The 21352-nt window shown below is 37.7% G+C and overlaps 2 protein-coding genes across 2 annotated transcripts in view; one reads left to right on the top strand and one right to left on the bottom strand.

Moving 5' to 3' along the window:
- Positions 1-5095: 5095 nt before the first annotated feature.
- Positions 5096-11124, top strand: OTOP3 (otopetrin 3). The gene is made up of 6 exons (XM_026667414.2): positions 5096-5489; positions 5808-5944; positions 6563-6621; positions 8020-8138; positions 8798-9729; positions 10454-11124. The coding sequence occupies exons 1-6, from the start codon at positions 5096-5098 to the stop codon at positions 10622-10624; spliced, it is 1812 nt and encodes a 603-aa protein (XP_026523199.1). The 3' UTR covers positions 10625-11124.
- Positions 11125-11342: 218 nt separating this feature from the next.
- HID1 (HID1 domain containing) overlaps positions 11343-21352 on the bottom strand; it is a 52003-nt gene continuing 41993 nt past the window's right edge. The window contains exons 18-19 of the mRNA XM_026667413.2: positions 17152-17310; positions 11343-14740 (exon numbers count right to left, since the gene is read on the bottom strand). Coding sequence (XP_026523198.1) covers positions 14677-14740; positions 17152-17310 — 223 coding nt within the window. The 3' untranslated portion in view covers positions 11343-14676. The remainder of the gene's footprint in view (positions 14741-17151; positions 17311-21352) is intronic.

Below are 21352 nucleotides of genomic sequence, written 5' to 3'. Positions count from 1 at the left end.
GTTTGAATGACCTAAAAGGTAGAAGAAAAACATGGAAGAGTCGTGATTCAGACTTTGCTAGCCATTCCTTCATTGTGCATAGTGCCAAATCTTTCCATCTTTGTGCATACAATAATCTTGAAGCAGTTTATTCTCTTTTTTTCTATTTTTCTTTTACCTTTTTTCTTGAACCCTTAGCTTTTCTTTGACTGTTTGTTTTTCCTTTTCCTTTTCTTATTTTATAGCAATTTGTATTAGTTTTATCTTCCTTTAAAAATATTTAATGAAAGAAAGGTGAATCTGAACACAGGATGGTGGTTATCGTATCCAAATTGAAGAGTTTGGCAGCAGAGTTCTTTTAAAAAAATTTAAAAGCACAGCAACAAATTGCAAAATGTATTTAATTAAAAAAAGAGTCATTTTACAAAAAAAATTAGCATAGCAATTGTTGACCTTTATGTTGGCATTCAAAAATATCCTTTAATTTTAAAATACAAAGCAGTATATTAAGCTTTTAAAAATAGGTAAACTTTTGATTTAATGAGAATAGAAGATTATGGGGTGGACTGAGATGTCTTGGCACCAACTCTCATCTCAAGTAAAAGATCTTGAAAGACCTTGGAAGAAAGGAAGGAAGGAAGGAAATCAAAGAGCTAAAAAGTCCCAAACAAATCACTTTGTTGTATTAATAAAGTCTGATTCAAATACCCCTGAAAAAGTACCCCTCCAAAATGTGTCTGGCCTGTTTAATAATTATTTTTCTTTGCTGCCATTTAGGACTCTTTTCTGTCCCTTATTTTTTAATTTGCCAAGATTTATGTTATGATAGTACACCAATGCATCAATTCTTAATCCTGGGAATCTGCAAATCATTTACCAGGGTGCTTTTCCTTTTATTGCCCCAGCCCTAATCCTCTGTATTTGCTTTCAGGCTTCGGTGACTTAGTCTGCAATCACATACCCCTTTTCCCCAGAAACAAGCTTCTCATAGAACCCAGTAGCATTTCAATCAATCAATCAATCAATCAGAATAGAGAGGAAGGGACCTTGGAAGCTTAAGTAGGAGACCTATGCCATTTCAGACAGGTGGCTGTCCAGTCTCTTCTTAAAAACCTCTGGTGATGGAGCACCCACAACTTCTGAAGGCAACTTCTGTTCCACTGGTTATTTCTCCTCACTGTTAGAAAGTTTCTCCCTAATTCCAGGTTGCTTCTCTCCTTGATTAGTTTCCATCTGTTGTTTCTTGTCTTGCCTTCTGGTGCTTTGGAAAGTAAGTTGATCCCCTCTTCTTTGTAGCAGCCCCTCAGATAGATTAGATAGATAGATAGATAGATAGATAGATAGATAGATAGATAGATGGATGGATGGGTCGATGGATAGTTGGAAAGATAGATAGATAGATAGATAGATAGATAGATAGATAGATAGATAGATAGATAGATAGATAGATAGATAGATAGATAGATAGATAGATAGATAGATAGATAGATAGATAGATAGATTGAATACTTTATTGACCAAGTGTGATTGGACACACAAGGAATTTGTCTTGGTGTAAATATTCTCAGTATACATAAAACATACATTAGTCAAGAGTCGAGAATCATAAGGTACGACACTTAATGGTAGTCTTAGGGTACAATAAGCAATACTGGAATATTGCTATCATGTCATCCTTAGTCCTTCATTTCACTAGACTACTAGCCAAACCCAATTCTTGCTACCGTTCTTCATATGTTTTTGTCTTCAGGCCCTTAATCGTCTTAGTTGTTTAGTTGATTTACATCAGAGGAGGCCTCTAGCAGATTGCATGGACAGGCTACAATGCTACTGGCATTTTTATGGGGCCAGAGTTTTTGTCTGAATACATGTTACAGAGAGTGTTCAGGACTCTTTTGGAAGGCAAACCAAAGTATTATCATTCAGTGTTTTTTGTTCTGCTGCAACCACTTAACAAAGAGAGCAGAAAAGAAATGAAAAGTTTGGAATGAAAAAAAGGGAACCCAAAGATGGTAGGAAATGGTTAAGGAGAAGTGGTAAGGCAAAATAGTCCGAAGGTAAAAGGCAACACTGGATGGCTGGATATTTATTACCGCTTTGCTTTATTGAGAAGCATTAAAGCAGTGTTTTTTCACTGCTGCTTGTAACTATCTTTCCAACTATGTTGGCACTGCTTGCAATAAAATGAATATGAATCCTGCATTTGTATAGGTACTTTCCAATCGAGTATTGATAAAAGGATAAAATGTAAATGTTGCCTCCTTTCATTGGGAATGGCTTGATATAAAGACTGGTTCAAAGACCAGGTTATGTTTAGCCTTTAAAAAAAGGCTATGGGGAGACACAGTAATAGACTTCCAATATTTGAAGGGCTCTCACAGAGAAGGTTCAGATTTATTCTTCATAGTACTGAAGGTAGGACATAACAGTGGATAGAAGATTTACAGAGAGAGGGGGGGAGGGAGAGAGGGGAGAAAGAGGGAGAGGGAGGGGGAGGGGAGAGGGAGGGAGGGAGGGAGGGAGGGAGGGAGGGAGAGAGAGAGAGAGAGAGAGAGAGAGAGAGAGAGAGAGAGAGAGAGAGAGAGAGAGAGAGAGAACATTAAAATAATGAAGAATTTCCTGACCGTAAGTGCTGTGAAGAAGTGGAACAACCTGTCTTCTCAACTCATGGAGGTTTTCAAGCATGACTGGAAGATTTCAAGCAAGGATGGATAGCTAGTTGTTTGGGAAGGTCTGAGGAGTCCTTCTTTGGACAAGAAATTGGCCTAGAAAAGTGATGGGCTGCAACTGGTTTAACAACCGGTTCGGTGAGCATGCGCTTTGCAAACCAGTAGTTCCGGTGAGCAGTTGGCCCCACCAACCCACCCCTGTCCTTTCCTGTCCTATATTCCCCTGTTTTTTAGTTCAGCTGATTCACGCGGCATAGTGGATTGCCGTGCCTCAGCTGTTTTACTCACCAGCGCTGACACAGAAGATAAGATTTTGAAGTTTAAAATGGTTGGTTTTTTAACGCTGCACACGCACACAATGCAAACATTTTATTTTATTTATTTATTTTTATTTGTCAATTGCTTAGAAGATAATAGGCATAAGTAAAAACATAGTTATGAATACATAGATACATATAAGAAAAATAAAAAATATATAAAAGAAACAATAGGACAGGGACGGTAGGCACGTTGGTGCGCTTATGCACGCCCCCTTTGCACATGTCTGTGCAAATTGCACAGTCACCAAACCGGTTGTTAAACCAATTGCAGCCCACCACTGCATTAATCTTATAATTTAGAATATGTTTATGGAACAGAAACGTTTTGATGTTTAAACAAAACAGGGGAACAGAGAAAACTAATACTTTAGCAAATGTATTAGACAGAGATAAAAGTTCTATCATTTTATAATCCTGTATTAAATGTTGTATTTTTTATTTACATTTTAATATGTTATTATAAATTATTGAGAATATGATATAAAAAGTTATATAAAATACACTTAAGTAGTCAGTAGTGTAGCTAACGTGGGAAATGAAAAACTTCAAACCCTTTTTCTCTTTGATAGACTTAGTTCAGGGATTTTGCTAATTTATGGTCATTTTTTTCTTGATTTCTTGTTCAACAATCAAAATAGAATCAAAAGTCATAATTCATATTGTTTGGGTTCCTACACGTTGTTCACCGATAATGTGCAATTTATTTGTGTGCAATGAATAATATTTAGCTAGTGTGATCTATAGTTCAACCTGAGCTACATATACTGTCTTCTATTGGTATTAAATCATAGTTTGTGTTTAATATCATGTAGGAAGTCATCTGCTGTGACTTATTTAAAAAACTATGGTTATAACGAATGATTTAATGATGTTTGAATTCAGCCTATCAAACTTTTGACTGAGAAAGTTCTCACATATTCTATTTTTTACAAAGTCAAAAGTTCCAAAATTGGGCAGTCGGGTCTGGGGGCAACTTTTTTCCTTCACATAAAGACACATAATAGCTTGAGGTGATTATGAAATGGTTGACCTTGTACACATTCAAGCATTCTTACTATTTCTTCACACATATATGAGTAATTCAAGTTGTTGTTCCGGGGGGGGGGTGGGAGCTTTTTGATCACAATGACCGTGACAGTGACTTCCTAATCCTGTCTCAGTGTGGGCACTTTAGGAAATTTGCAAACAGGTTTTGAACTCCCTTGAGGTTCATAGCTTGTTTCTACAAAACACCACCTTACTTGGAAACAAATTAGTGCTGTTGCTCTACAACTTGACATGTTGGAGTGCTGTCTACCACTTCACCTTACCTGTATGTGTTTTCTAGACAGGTGGGCATAGAACTCTAAGCAGAGCTCTGGGGTTCACCTCCCTATCATGTCGATTTTCTCTCAGACTGCTGCCTTCCAATTAACCGGTCTGTCTAATTCCTTCTCACCCCCCCCCCCACCCTTCCAATTCCAGTTCAAAACATTCCGTGATCAATCAGTATTGTTTCAACCACTTCAACTTTACTATTCCCTCTTGGTTTTCTCCCTATAACACACATCTCTTCCCCGTCTTAAAAAAAATATTAGAATGTTTGTGTTCTCCATGTTTGCATTCCTCCTTTCCATGCCAAACTACTATTGACATGGCATCTGTTTTGTATCCGGCCCTTTTTATGTAAAAATGTTGTGGTAGCAGAAAAAAGGACCTGGAAGGCAGAACTGTCTCCTCTAATGAGACAACATCAGAGACCACATGAAATGATTCAAATGATTCATACTGATTCAATGCTGCTTCTGCAGCAAAAGACAGAAATGATCCTCATTGGAGAATAGATCAAGATATTACACCAGGAATTATTAAAATGTTCAGTATGTATTTATTTATTATCTAGCTAGCCAACTATGTAGATACAATGCCATCTTTTCAATGAAACACCTATTTGTTTTAATTAAACAAATTTACATATATCCCACCTCCCCAAAAATTGATGACACAAGGAACCTCATCAGTAGCAAGAGAGGTCCACAGATGCCATGTTGAGTATTCAGGACCTACACCTAAGTCTTCAGTAATCTTAACTTTGTTTAATACCATAGATTTAAAAAAAATCCAGCAGCAGTTAATCAAGGAATTGTGATGGACAGCAAAAAGATAATGGGGGAGGAACACCAACTTCAAGAAGCTGGAAATGAATCGGTGACTACACAACCAGAGTCATGGAAGATCCATTATGAGAAGTCATGGCTCCACCAAAATTGCTCTTCATTGTTACACTGTGACAAGCAGGCCCAGAAAACTGGGCGGCTCTTCTCCGGACTTCTAGCCATGAATGTAGTGTTTCTTGGCAGTGCATTCATATGTAGTATGATTTTCAACAAAGTAGCCATTACAATGAGAGATGTCTCGATTTTCCTATGCATCCTCAAGATCCTATCCTTGATCTGGATAACATATTATGTATTGTTCACTAGAAGGAAACCATCTGCCATCTTGTATCAGGATGCCCATGCAGGGGCTATTTGGATTAGAGGTAAATATTGCGGACCTATATTTTTTTCATAATACTGTAACTGATTATTTGTAAACATTCAGGCAATCTTTTCAATGAAGGCTACCCTTTATGGCCTCCAAACACTACCAGAAAGGTATCTGATGACACAGAAGCATGGTGTACATCACTTTTTGTATAGATACTGCAGACTCTGGAAAAACTGAAAAATTAATTTGCTTTATTTGATCTACTTCACTTTCTAAATATGCTGCACTCTCTGCGCATGTAAATATTGATATATATAACTAGTTCTTTGTTAACAAAACCTTTGGGGGGGCGTCTTGTATGTCTATATAGGGTCTTTAATATTGTTCGGAGCATGCAGTGTTGCCTTGCCTAGTTTCCTGATTGGGTATGACATTGTCCATATTCAGAGCAAATCGCAAATGGAAATCTTGTTCCCATCCATAGAAATACTCTTCATCTGCATTCAGGTAATAGACCACCTTTACTATAGATTCTTAAATAGTATGTACAGAAGGGACAGCCATTGGGGAAAAGGCATCTACTCCAAACAGCAAACTAATTCAGAGATTAACTGAGCCTAATAGCTACTATGTGTATAGAGCATATGCTAGCATTGCCAGTAACTAGCTTCCCATGAGATTGCAATGCTTTCATTTATGCTTCCAGAACATATTTTCCAAGAAGGAAAAGGGCAGCCCCTCAGGCATTGCTTCCTTGGTCCTTTTGCCTCCTGCTACTCTAAGAAAGATGCTCAATAGACATGGAGAGGAGGAGAAGTTAGGATAAGTTGGAGACAAAGGGTATAAAGCATATTTTTTAATAATCAGAGTAACCAGTACAACTCTTGAGTGTTGTAGCTCTGGCCTCATAAGCTCTTTGGAGAACAAATGGAGAACATGAGAAGTATCTTATTGCTTCAGCCATGGTTGTAGCAGACTGAGAAATAACTTTTCATCTCTGCAATGTTTTTTCTTGACCAAGCATGTAAGACACTGAACCCTTTCCCTTACAAACCACTGTATAAGTTGTTGTATAGATGTGTTTCCATGTTTTACACCCAAGTTTACTCTCTGCATTGCTTTTAGACCTACTTTATATGGTGTCATGCGAAAGACTGTATCCAGGTTCAGCACAACCTCACCAGGTAGGAAAATGGAAACAGCAAAAAACACACTGCTTTTGAGCAGATGGAAGCAATGCCTTGTTATTTTTTGCAGCGACTAATAAAAATATATTTTATCTGTATTTATACAAATTTTCTGAAAAAAAATATATATATTGCAAAACCAGTTTCCAATGTTCAGTTCTGTTATCGTCTTCAGGATGCTTCTATTCTATCCTGACAATTTACCTTAAATGAATGAAAGGACTAAATAAATGTAACATAGATATAAAATTGATTAAAAAATCTCAAAATTACATAAGAGAAAATTACAGATGAAACAGAAATTACAGTTTTACTTAAAAAAAATACCATCCCATTCTAAAAATTGGCCTTTTAATACGGAGTCACACCTGAGAACTGCAGGTAATCTTGATAAGAAGAATCAGTGTGGGTTTATGTGTTTGTCTGTGCCAGGTTTATGGAATTTTTTTGCCATCCCTCAAGAGCAGTTCCACTCTGGGTCACAAGGCAGAGGGAAGGGGTCTTAGAATGGAGCAGATAGTGAGGGGGGATTTTTCTTCCCTGGGTTTTAATCTCCTTAGTCCCTGGCCTGATCTAATTCATATTCAGTTTTATTTTTGCCCCTTCTCCCTCGTGGAAAAATTGGCTCCAAACTATTCAGTTTTCAGATTCTGATGGCAGAGTCCCTGGATCCCTTTACATAATTTCTTCCCAACATTTTGCTGCATTGGAAAGAATATAAAGATTTAAGACTTTGTGTTATGGAAAAATTTTTGAAGGGCAGTGTTCAAGCTAAAAAGACATCTCTTTTCTGTTTTAATTCGTGTGTTCTACTGAGGTACGAGTATGAATGGCAAAAGAAGAAAATCGAAAGCAGTGTTTTTCAGACTTGACTAGTTTAAGATGTGTGGACTTCAGCTCCCAGAATTCCCATGCTGGCTGTTGAATTCTGGGAAGTGAAGTCTGTACATCTTAAAAAGTTTCCAAGTTTGAAAAACACAGATCTACACATATTTGGCTTATGTCAGATTTCATAAAAAAGTTAGAATGACACTTTCAGTTCCAATAGGTATAAGAATTATGTGTTACCTTGTAACTACCCCCCCCCCCAGTAATCTTGATAAAGGACAGAAAATTAGCAACAGCCCCACATCAAAAATGATGCAAAGCAATGGAAATCTATAGTAACACAAAGAATCATTTTTTGCTCTATCTGGTTTTCATACTAACTCAGTTCCTTAATTCTTATACTGCTGTCATTTGGAAGTCTCCAATTCAATTACTGATGTGCTGATTTTCACACTGCACAAAGTGTTCTGGAAAAAGAGAATGTTCTGTAAAACAGTGCAACATGACTTGTTTCATAAAGATCAATGGCGAAGATTATTTAAAGAGAGTGTTTTCCTTTTTTGACAGGTGTGGGCTAATGCTGACCTTGGCCACTAATCTCCTGCTATGGTTTTTAGCAGTGACCAATGATACAGTTCACAGACAAATTGAATCAGACTTTAACCAGTCTCTGCAAAAAGATGAAGGCAAGGGTCATTTTCTGTTTTAAATTAACTCCAATGAATTTGACATTTTCTTCCCATAAGTATCCTAGAGCAAAGAATTCCATCCCACATATTTCAATAACTGTCTTTATGTTTTAAGTCACAATATGGGTTGGTTTTCGCATAAGGGGCTCTTTCTATGGTTGATATAATCCTGGTCTTTTCCTTAGTGATGCATGTTATCTAGACACATCAAGTTTAAGCAGGCTAACCTTTTTGTGGCTAATTACGTGCGTGTGAGAGAGTGGAGGGAGGGGGGGAGAGAGAGCCCAAATCAGGAAGATGAAGAATTGAGATAGAAGTTCCACCTCTTTTGAACATGAATGCATAATAAATCCAGCCATTAGTATGTAGAAAAAAATAATAATCTAAAGCTTCCTGATACTGATTCAAATTGGTAGCATGATAAATCAATGGATTACCTGGTGTATGCTGGACCTTCATGTTCAGCATTTCACTACTCAACAGACAGAAGACAACGTTCACTTGTTGGTTGAAACAAAATTCATAATCATTGCCAAGGATATACTCTTCTGTCTTCTGTGGTAGTAGCACCGATGTCTGAGAAAATTTCTTGTTCAGCCTAGATGTTAACATATTAAACCTTCAGTATAATCCTTCATTTTCCCTACCTTGCCCAGGTAATATGACGTATTCCTGCAAGGACTCAAACGCGACCATCTGCAAGATCTTCCAAAAAGGATATATTTTGTTATACCCCTTCAACACAGAATATTGTTTGATCTGTTGCTCCATGCTCTATGTCATGTGGAGGAATGTGGGCCGGCGCATAACTCAGAACCACACCTCTGGAACCCAGCCTAGATTCAAACTCCATGGCATCATTTGGGGACCTTTGCTTGGTATCGCTGCAATAATTATAGGTATTTGCATTTTCATGATCTATCAGATTCAAGTTACCAGTTCTTTCCCTAGTCGTATGTCATTCATACTTTATTATTCCTACTACATTTGTTTATTGCCTGTAATGACTGTGGGGGCTTTGGTTGGAACTGTTATCCATGCCTTAGAAGAGAGAGAGCTGGATACTCTGAAAAATCCAACCAGAAGCCTTGATGTCATCCTGCTCATGGGAACAGCCTTAGGCCAAATTGCCATCTCATATTTTTCCATTGTAGCCATTGTGGCCAGCCATCCAATAAGCATGTTGAACAGTATCATTTTAGCCTATTCAATAAGCCTCATCATTCAATACATTTCCCAGAATATCTTCATCATTGAGGGGCTTCACAGGCAACCACTCCTGATGAGTGAGGACTCCCAACTTGCTGCACATTCCACCCAAGGGCCTCCCTCCACCCAAATTCTGCCTAATGAAGATAGGGTTCTATCTCATCTCTGTGAAGAGCCTGCCCCATCCCCTGCCAATGAGGAGACAGGCAAAAGTGAGAGAGAGAAATGTGAAGGCAGCTCCCCAAACATGGATAACCTAGAGACAAGACAGGAAAATCAGAGAGTTTCGTGGACTTACATCAAGGCCTACAGGCATCTGAACTGGAAAAGAAGAGCTCTGAAGGAGATCTCCAGCTTCCTGATCATGTGCAATATCATCGTAAGTACTAATATAAATAACATAATAATTGAAAGTATAGCCTACTGTATACAAGGTACTAGAGATGTCCTACTAAGTACCCTCCAGGTGTTTTGAATTACTATTCTATTGAAATCTCTTGACCAAAGGCATTGTGACCAAGTTTGGTTAAAAAATTTAATCCAAAATATTTGGAGAACTCTTAACTTTCTAATCCTGTCACATTTTCAAGTGCTATTGTCAACAATGGACAAATGACTAGACCCTAATATAAAGTGTGGGATCAGCATCCACCCAAAAAATCAAATGACGATTTTTAAAAAAAATTGAGATAAAAAATAACCTAGCACAGAAAGACTGCGAAAGACTTCTGGCATTATCAGTTTAAATTATGCAGGATTTCTAACTTTCTCTCCATAATGGATTTTCTGAGGCAACAAAAATGACTAAAGACACAGAACAAAAGTATGAGGAACAGGAAAATTGCTAAGGGGAATGCCTGAATCGTGGATTAGACATGGAAATTGCAGAGTGAAAACAAATGAATAAAAACTTGTTCAGATTTTCTTTGTGTAGTACAAAAACCAAGGTTGTGAAGATTTTCACTCATTGGAAATGGGGAAACAAGAAAATATTACCAAAAATTAAGATGAAATTACCATGGTGTTTTTATAGTAAATGCACATACCCACATCCCACCAATCAGAGTACCTGATCCTGCTCTACTTTTATGTCTCCTTTCCAGCTGTGGATTATGCCATCATTTGGAGCACATCCAGAGTTTGAGAATGGAATAGAGAAGTCATTTTATGGCTACTCCACCTGGTTTGCCATTGTCAACTTTGGGCTTCCGTTGGGTGTGTTCTACAGAATGCATTCCGTTGGAGATCTCCTGGAGGTGTATCGCTCTGCCTGAAGCAAATCTAAGTTTTCTCATATTGCTGTTTTTATTCTGCTAGAAATGCAATTACGAAAAGTGCAATTTTACGACCAGTAATAAAATGAGTAAAATTATGAAAATTTCACATTCGAGAAATTTGTGATATCATTTTGAATAATATTTTAATCAGAAAGAATAATCTGATCTTTTCAGTAAGTAGTCCATTAATCACTGAAAGGTCATTTCTCCATAATAGCTCTTAATAGGATTGACTTGTTCTGTACACATTACTTAGAAAACCTAATTACAGTGATGCTGAACAATTATTAACCTTAAGAATATAAGGCTAATGTCAAGTTTGAACGAGAGGTAAACTATGTTCAGCATGGCAATCCCTTGGGTGAAACGGTAACTTTGTATGACTGCATCAATCCTTGGATGTGGCTGAATCATTGAGAAGAGTCTGAGAAATGGACCACTTTTAAGTGAAGGACATTTCTATCAATGCCTTTTGAAGCGGCATGAAAACATCCCAGGGGTGGCATCTATTTACATCTATAATCAAAACACAGAAGATTGTATCCGTCATGCGTATGTGACAATACAAGGCCATTCTAGATACGTTTGTGACAATCGGTCTTATATTTTGCATCAATGGAGGAAATAAAGCACAAAAGAGAAAATGTAATATTTAGAAAGACTGAAACATAATTTTGATATTAAGCAGATAATAAAATGTCTCAGAATGCTGATATACTTTGGAACAATTCAAATTTAATAATTTGATTTTTGATTAAATGATAAAAAGTGTGGAAAAGGACAAGGACCTCTTCTTATAAATCAACAAGCAACTTCGTTCAGGATACTACACCATGCCAGCAGACTCATCTACACTTGGATAATTGTACCCTGCACTGGACAGCCTTTCTCAGATGATCCCCACACACCATGATAAAATGATTGCTTCTTCCAAGGCTGCCTTGTTAGACCAGGATCATACAAATTTTAAGTTAAGATAGATCAGACATAGTCCTGTTTTCATTATTTATCTTGCACACCAAATATCTAAATAATAAAAAAAAACTGGAACAGGAATAAATATATTAAAGCAGAGTAAAATATCAAGTTCAGGATCTGATCAGAACTACTAATTATTGAAAAACGCAAAAGCAGAACAGTGGGGAATTCTGAAAAGCTTCCAGTCTCTTAAAAATGATAAGTAGCTAAATTTCCTAAGTTTATTACACATGTTCTAGTTGTTTTGCCCAGAGTTCAGGATACAAAAAAAAAAAAAAAGACTGCATTGAAGAACCGCCTGTAAGTTATTATACATGTTTGATTATATAAGGAATTAAAACTGATCCAAGCTTTGTGATCAATCTACCTTTTAGTAATAACTAAACCTTTCTCTTTGATAAAGGGTAACAGGTGGAAGTGTAAACATTTCTTATTTTATTGCTCTCCTGTAAAATAAATCACTTAAGAATTACTGAGATAGAGTTGAGGGCTTGGCTTTCTCACAACTCTAACTTCAGAAAACCAAGTCAAAATAGGCTGCAAGAATTCAGGTTTCATTCAGAAAACTTCTGCTCCAAAGAGGAACCTAGTCCAAACCCCAAAGAACAAACATTCTTAGCCATTGGAATTTTTCATTTTGGCTACTTTTATTCTGTTCTGCGTCAATTAAAGTCACCAGAGGATATAAGAATTTAGTAAATTAGCCTTCTTAAAAAATTGTCCCATTCTTCACAGGTTGAAACCCAAGGTCGTATCAAAGTAACTTACTGAAAGTTGGTGGTTTTTGAGGAAAAAGCAGGGAAAAGTTTAGAGCTCTGGCAGTAAAGATTAGTGCAGTCTGGAGCAGATGCATGAACCATGGCCCTCAGACCAACTGGTTACCCAGAATCTAAATATATCTTTCGAATTCTGGAAAAAAAAAAGAAGTCTGACATTCCTCAGTCACAACAGCTGGCAAATTAATGCTAATTTCCTTAAATTTCATGTTGCTTCGAAGGTATGTTTATTTTGTACATTTTAATTCTACAAAGTCATCTAAAATCTGAGGTACAGTCCACCTATCCCCTTCTCGCCAGCAAATGTGCTAGTGTAAAATGTGCCACACCAATGTTCTTTCAGATACTGAACAGTAAAATATCGATCCAAGAGCTCCTCTGCAGCCATGCCTTTAATGGAAAGGTACATGTTGCAAAGAATGCCACAGCATCATAAATCAAACAGTAACACAAATAAGCTAATAAACCTCTTGTGATATAGATAAAGCCAGCTACAGCATTTAAGATAATTTTATCTCCATATGCAAAGTAAATAGTTTATAGTGCAATTTTGATTCTTCAGGGAACAAAGAGCAGAGATGCCATTCTAAAGAAAGAAAAAGTCAAGATAAATTCACAAAAAATCCCTACACATTAATATACAATAAAATGTCGGAGCATCACAGAAATGTGCATACATACATATATGAGAGTGTTTGTGTATATAGGTGAAAGACATGGATGAGTGTTTACTTACAAGAATCTTTACTCTGTAGTGAGATAGAAATATGGTGCAATTCATCAGAACCTTAAGTGGGCAGGAAAATATAATCTTTCTATAGGCATGTAATAAGAATTAAATAGCAGGTTTTTGTTAACGAGGAGGACATGAAATGATAAATGTCAAAGGGAGAAATGTCAAAAAGGAATAACAATGATCTTCTTATTTATCCAGTCTAATCTCCAACTGAACCTACAATTTGCTCACTTTATTGTAATAAAAAAACCTGAAAAAAATTTCTTGAGCAGAAAAAAAAACTGTATTTAGAATTAATTTTACAAGCTTAAGTTGCACTTTCCTATGCCACAAGGTGACAATATTTGTTTTAACGTCAGGTATGAAAAAAGACAAGTTTTTATAAAAAGGGCTATGTCAAAACAGCCTCTCATATTTCAGATTTTCTGGCTAGGGCTCAAATAAAAACTGGCAAGAAGGAGATAACATACTTGCCATCCTTAGTGTTGAGCAAAACACACTTATATTAATATGATGCTACTGGATCCTGCAAAGCCTTGCTGAAACTTTATAAGCAGGAGAATTTGTTTTACTTTACATCAATTATAGTTTAATTAATCAACTTAGAATACAAGCCACACTATGTGACTTTTTAGAGAATAAAACTCCATTCCAGCAGTCTGACTGCTCGTTTCAATACATTTAAAAAAATCCCACACAATAATTTTTAAATCCCTGAAAATAGCATGTGCCCAAGCCGTTTCCTCATCTCTCAAGATGTCCAATAATATTTTTCCCAGAAACAATTCTTGCAATAAATAGCAATTTTTAAATGTGAAATATATTTAAGATACATATCCATACTTAAAAGGAGTTCCTACAAGGTTAGGAAAACAAACAAAAACGGAATTTGAATGTTCTGTAACAACATCAGGACAAAGAAATTAAGCACATTTTCATTGACAGGGGAGAGTGAACAAAACCAATCTGTTTCCCTGAAGTAACATAAATAAGTAGACTGTTGGGTCAACAGTCACTTCCTAAAGGAAACTCCTTTTTGTCCCTCATACGATGCAATAAAACAGTTGGCGGGGTGGGCCTGGGAACAGAGGATTGGAAAAAGGGCTGAGAGCCTACATTCTTTGGAAAAGAACCACAAAGCTACTTCTTGCAGTTGAGCTTCCTTCACTGGTCCACTTTCTAATTCTTTACATTCACAGTCTTTCTACATAAAGGCAGAGTCTGACCAGGGAGGGAAAAGATGGTTCCTCTCGCTAGTCAGATTCAAAATTGCACCAGAAAAAGCACAGGGAAGGTTTGATTAAACTCTTGTTTGGTTTTCAGTATGATTCTTATAGCAATGACCATTCCTTCAACAACTTTCCATCACACCTTTTTTTGGGGGGTGGGGGCAAAGTTAGGAAGGGCTACTGAATTTTAAAAACGGAACGGAAATGGCTGTGATTGTCCTCTGGAACATGCACGAGGCAGTGAAATGAAGAAAGAGCTGTGATGAAACAAGCGCACAGCAAGATCCTTGTTTCCAGTGTTTCTACTCAACCGGAGGCAAGTTCCGTTCCTCAAACGCGCTGAATTTCAAACAGCTTTACATCCGTGTCATACCAGATAGGTGGATCCACATTCCTAAAGAGAAACAGATATTCATTCCCTTGTGCATAACATAAACTTCAGGGTGGGACTAGGAAAACCAGTATGTTTCCAGCACTTTTCTACATGTGCAAACAAGCAAAATCAATAGACCCAGCGGTACAGAAAAGGGAGCTGTTTTAACAGACAGCCATTTCTAATGACATTTTTAGGCTACATGAATTCTTCAAAATCATTTGTAATCTGTAAGTCTTAGCACTAATGTGTTCTTTAAAATGTATAATGTCCATGAAAGTAACCAGGCTTGAAAGCACAAGATCATGAGTTCTAGTTCCGCCTTAGGCATAAAAGCCAGCTGGGTGACTTTGGGTCAGTCATTCCCTCTCAACTTAATCCACCTCACAGGGTGGTTGTTGTGGGGAAAATGGAAGGAAGTGTGTTGGGATATATTCACTTCTTTGAATTATTTGGATGTAAATATAAGAAAAATGTCCTGGATCAGAAAAAGCCCACCTTAATCCAGCATTCTATTCTCACCCTTTCTTTTCTTTCCAGGGCTATACAGATGGTTATGTAACCGTTCTTACATGCCTTCTTCAAGTTTATCTCCATATTCCACCACAACAGGGGTTTCAAACTCATGTCATCACGTTGCCATCACATGACGTATCGTGACTTTCCCCCCCTTCACTAAAACGGGGTGGGCGTGGCCAGTGTGCTACACATCCGGGCTGCGGGCCACGAGTTTCACACCCCTACTCCACAACATGTAACTAATACTGTAAATATTATCCTCCCATTACCTGAATCTAATTTACACGGGAGTTGATGTTTACGTTGGAAGAGAACAAAGATACCATACATGATTTTCTAACTAAGAAATCACATCTGATGGTATTCTAAAGTTCAATTTTGTTTTTCAATTTAAATTTTGTGCGCTGATTTCAGCAAATACTACAAAGGTAAATTAAATCAAAAACAAGATGGCAAAACAACCTAAGGTTCAGGTTGAAAGCCAACTGAAATAAATTAAGAACAAGTTTCATATTAATTGAATAGCACACTTCTGCATTTCAATGAACATCCTCTAATTAAATTCCAGTATGGACTGAGACCTTAGCTCAGATGAGAGAGGAATTAACAAGCGTATAATTTCTCTTTCAGTTTAAATGCAGCATTTAAGTCTAATATTACAGGGCCTGGTGAAAAACGGTTACCCTTTTTTATTTTCACTAATAGTAACTTTGAAACCTGCTTTTCATAGGTAGTTCTCAACTTACAATCACTCTTTTAGTGACAGTTTGAAGCTACAACCGCACTGAAGAAAGTGACTTATGGCCATTTTTCACACTTACAACTGTTGCAGCATCCCCATGGTCACAAGATCAAAATTCAGCTGCTTGGCCACTAGCATGTATTTATGGCGGTTATAGTGTCTTGGGATCATGTGACCGTTTGCGGCCTTCTGACCAGCAAAGTCAACTGGGGAAGCCAGATGCACTTAACAACTGTGTTACTAACTTCATAACTGCAGTGATTCTCTTAACAACTGTGGCAAGAAAGGTCATAAATGGAGGCAATACTTGTTTAACAACAGTCTTGCTTAGCAATGGAAACTTTGGGCTTAACTGTGGTCGTAAACTGAGCACTACTTTTATTTATTTATTTTTTCAAGTGTTCAGACCCTAATTCATTACAGCACCAATTGCAACTTACTTTCAGTGAGTAAAAAAAGTTTGGTCCTTTTTTTTATTAAACATCAAATAGTTGATTAAAAAATAAAATGTCCAGAGGTGGTATTCAGCAGGTTCTGACCAGTTCTGGAGAACCGGTAGCGGAAATTTTGAGTAGTTCGGAGAACCGGCGAATACCATCTCTGACTGGAGATTTTACAGTATCCTTCCTTCCCCTGCCACACCCACCAAGCCACGCCCACAGAACCGGTAGTAAAACAATTTGAATCCAACCACTGGAAATGTCATTCCGTATGTACAATCTGGAAACCTTAGAATCACAGAGTTTGAAGAAAGAGTAATGTATGTTGTATACTATATAAATCAGCAGCACAAAAGTAATGCAAATTACAGCCAGTGAATTAACTGCATCCTTCTAGATCAGTGGTAGTCAACCTGGTCCCTACCGCCCACTAGTGGGCATTCCAGCTTTCATGGTGGGCGGTAGGGGTTTTGTCTCCTACTTTATAAATCACCATTACTGTGGGCGGTTAGAGAAAATTTTACTACTAACAGATACAAAAGTGGGCGGTAGGTATAAAAAGGTTGACTACCCCTGTTCTAGATGATACTGTTAAGGGTATTCTGTGATTCTAACCACTGAATTTAAAGACCATGCTAAATCTCCAGCTGATACTTCTGACTCCAATGATGTTCTCATTCAGCATGCTAATGATAAGTAAGAGGAAATTGGATAGTAGCCTGCTAGCTTACCTCAGATATATAACTCCCCACATGTAAGTGCGGAACCACATAGCGGTACCAGAATTAGCCTGGTATTTGCGGATCAGGATGGGATGAGGGACGGGAAGGAGCCCCACCAATGTCCCATGTTGCAAGAATTTCAGAATCTCGGATTCATCTGTAAGGCCCCTGCAGACAGTGGGAACACATTTTTCTATGCAATGCACTGCATTCTCTCTAATACAAATGACAGATAATTGGACATGCAGGTTTATGGAAACATAGAAAACTGACAGCAAACAAGACTTAGTGAGCCATCGAATCTGCCCTTTGACACTATTTTTTTATTATTATTTTTACTTAATTTTTGATAGACGTGTGTTTATCTCAAGTGTATTTAAACATAGCTACTGTTGTTACTAACCCACTATGTCCACTGAAAGTTGGTTCAAAATGTCCACTACTCCTTCTGTGAAGTGATACCTTCCAAATCCTTCTAAACTTCCCTCTGTCAGTTTGAGGCTACGTCCCCCTGTTCTTATTTTTGCTTAATGTTTATATTATATGATATTATATAATAAAATTTATTATAGTTTAGAAACTTAGATTAAATTAGAAGCACTGTGGTGGGACAGTGGTTAGAGTGCAGTACTGCAGGCTACTTCTGCTGACTGCCGGCTGCCAGCGGTTTGGCAGATCGAATCTCACCAGACTCAAGGTTGACTCAGCCTTCCATCCTTCTGAGGTGGGTAAAATGAGGAGCCAAATTGTTGGCGGCAATATGCTGACTCCGTAAACCGCTTAGAGAGGCTGTAAAAGCACTGTGAAACGGTATATAAGTCTAAGTGCTATTGCTATTGCTAGATTAAGTGTCCAACCTTGGCAACTTTAAGACTTGCGGACTTCAACTTCCCCAATCAGCCATACGATTAGATTCTTCCATGACAAATACAAAAGGATGATTATGAAAAAGCACAAATATTCTCTAGCATTCTCAGGAAATCTTATCAAAAGTTATCCATAAATATTCACCCATTCTTTCTCCAGAGCACTCAGAAGCATTATGGAGTCCTTGGCACTCTTAGATAACACCAACACAGGGAGAACTAAGGACTCCATAGTTCAACCCCGAGCTACATATATATTGTCTTCTATTCGTACAAGAGCATTAGTCTGATTTAGCAACAAATTGTTGATCCTTCTATATTACAATGGGGATGTCAAACTACATTTATTCATGTAAAACACATCACAGAATCCCCACTGTTTAGATCACAGGTATGGCACAGGAAAGGATGTTCCAACCTATTAAATGAAGCAAGGCTCCAATTCATTTAGGTTATAAATTAAAAAAAAAAAACACGCTGCAATCATTCCAACTTCTGACTATTTCCAAAGAAATAAAAGAGCTTCCTCTCTCCAACTCACACACCCATGAAACATCCATATATACAGATTCTGGAAATGTTACATCTGTTGTTTGCTTCCATGAACAATTTTGTTTTTCAGAATGCTTACTATTAGTCAGGGCAAAGTAAGCTTTTCCTATTTATTACTAAGATAACAGAGATGTGTCCATTAAAAAATCAATTCAATATATAGTTTTAAATACCAAGGGGTCCATATAGCTCTTCTTTATTAGCTCATTTGTTTTGGTGATATATGATCTCCTTGGTTAAGAAATATTGCACTGTTACATTATGTGTAACAGGTGTCACCAGGAGATGTTTCCATCGATCTGTGTAATCATTAAGTGTGTTTTACGCTGATCTCATTTAAGACATTATTTTAATCATCACCATGCTGGAAATGGTAAATGACTCTCATTGGGGCTTGAATGGGAGGAGTCTTTTTATGCCTCTCACTAGCATGCAATATCATCAACCACAATATTCTTCTAGACCACCTGCAAAGACATGAAGCAGGATTATTCCTTGAGTGGGCACTTCTAGTCTACAGTCAAGGGAGAAATAGTTGAGCATATAGATGATCCAATAGGACCCAACGCCTTTTCTCCGTGCCATTTAACTAACACACACACACATGCATACAATATATAGTATATAGTGTAAAGCATACAGTGTATAATGTATAGCATATGATAACTAGGTACAGTTGCCAGTTGGTTTGGGATGAGGTACCATGTTGATAATATTCAGCTGTATATTGCCTTCCAAGCTTGGCCAGCAATGTTATGGAGATCTGGATGTTATTAAGAGAAATATGTGTTCAAATTAACTACTAGCAAGATGGATGCACCATTATATACATTTGGACTGTCCAAGAAACAATGTTACCAGTTAATAGTATGACTTGGAAGTTCTCCTCAACGTTTGAATCCTGCTAAAAGAGAAAAATGGTGCCCTCTTTGCCAAGCTTAAGATGCAGCACCAGTTCCGATGGATAAGCAAGCCCCAACAACAAAAACTCATCCACTCATCACTGCCTTTGTCAGCTGCGGCAATGCGCTCTCCACGAGATCCTTTGAAAATAAGTTTCAATTGTAAAGGATGGATCAGCCTGTACTACAGAATGCTGATAGGTGACTCAACACTGCAGCATGCCTACTCTTGGCCCACTACACTGGTTACTGGCAACCTTCCAGGCATAATGTAGAGGGCTATAAAACCCTTTGCAGTATAACTCTGAGTTATATCAGGGACTGGGTTCTTCACATTGCTTTTGCCCATTCTGTGAGAACATCTAAAGAGGTCCTGCTCCAAGATCCACACTATCCAGAAATAAGGAAGCTATGGATTAGAAGTTACGTTAATCGATCATTTTGAAGACCCTACCTCCAATAAACCCTATTGGGGAAGGAATGCCTGGCCTTATTCTCTCCCCAATATGCACTGGATTTATAGGCATTGAAATGTGATTTTAAAATACTAAGAGTACTAATCAAAAATATTGAGAATCAGAGTCATGTAGTGATTAAGCTGCTGGATCCAAGTTCTAGGCCTTCACTAGGCACAGAACTGGCTGGATGATTTCAGATCAATCACTCTTTCTAAGCCATAGCCTGGAAAGAATCAGCCACCCCATGCTGATTATGGCCCTCAATCTTCAGCAAAGACGACTTTTATCTTACAGGTTGTTTGAGGTTGAGGAAGAGCACCAGGAAGAATGATTCTAAGTTGTTTGTTTCCTTTTTTCATTTCATTTGTTTTGCCTAGTACTATTATTGTTGGCGGTTGTCACTGGATGTTTTATTTTGAATAATGTTAATGAATTAAAAAAACAAATACAAAGACGTCCTATGTAAAATCTTTGACTTGATTCCATTAGGCATTAATGCTGCCTTGAGGTACCATAAAATTGTGGTGCTAGAATTTGGTAGCAAAATATCCAATTTTTAACTTAGTGGCAGTTGCAAACATTCTGTTGCTATCGGTTTGAGAATCTGGAAGATACTCTTAACATGAGAAAAGTTACATTTGTTCTCTGGAAAGAATGCTATCTAATGGTCAGAAATAATTATTCATCAAATACCAATAGCTGAAAGGTGTAAGGGCCAAGATCTCAAGTAGATGCTGCCATCCAGTGGTCAGAAGCAGCAATGAACCAAATAGTTTGTCTAAAGTTTTAAAGGTTTCCCCTGTCCAGTTGTGACCAACTCAAGGGAGCAGTGCTCATTTCCAATTCTTAGCCTAGGGAGCCTGCATTGTTCGAGAGATGTTTCCATCATCATGCAGCCATGGAAGGCTGTTACCTTCCCACTGAAGTGGTACCTATTTATCTACTAGCATTTGCATGCTTTCGAACTGATAGGTTGGCAGGAGCTGTGGCAAGTAACTAGAGCGCACCGTTCACACAGTGTTCAGGTCTCGAATCCAGGCTGTTGGCTTTCCAATTGACAAGCTCAGCGTCTTAACCACTGAGCCATCCCGCCCTTATCCTGTCCTATAGTGGGGCATAATTTCACTAGGAATGTGAAGGAGCCAAGAATCAAGATTCTGGGTGGCACCTGTGGTGTATGTTCCCACCAATGTATTTCCAAAGAGGGATCCTAGGGATAGAATTAATCTCTAAGCCTCTGTAGTTCTGCAACTGCCATTTTTATAGAGCTCAGAAATTTGGGCATTCTTTGACAGTCCTCCATGACAGGAAAGACTTGCAGGACAACTACAGTTGGGATATACAGGTCATACAAGGCAAGTAGAAGATTTGGTTCCTAGGGCAGTTGCTGCAATCTCAGTTTCTATGGAAGATCGTGATTTGCTAATGAAAC

This window comes from Notechis scutatus, chromosome 2 (genome assembly GCF_049901735.1).
Source record: "Notechis scutatus isolate UNSWTSFEM ecotype Mainland chromosome 2, rNotScu1.2, whole genome shotgun sequence".
In the NCBI taxonomy this organism is placed as follows: domain Eukaryota; kingdom Metazoa; phylum Chordata; class Lepidosauria; order Squamata; family Elapidae; genus Notechis; species Notechis scutatus.
The sequence above is the reverse complement of the archived record's forward strand: the minus strand, read 5'-3'. Positions and strand labels throughout refer to the sequence as shown.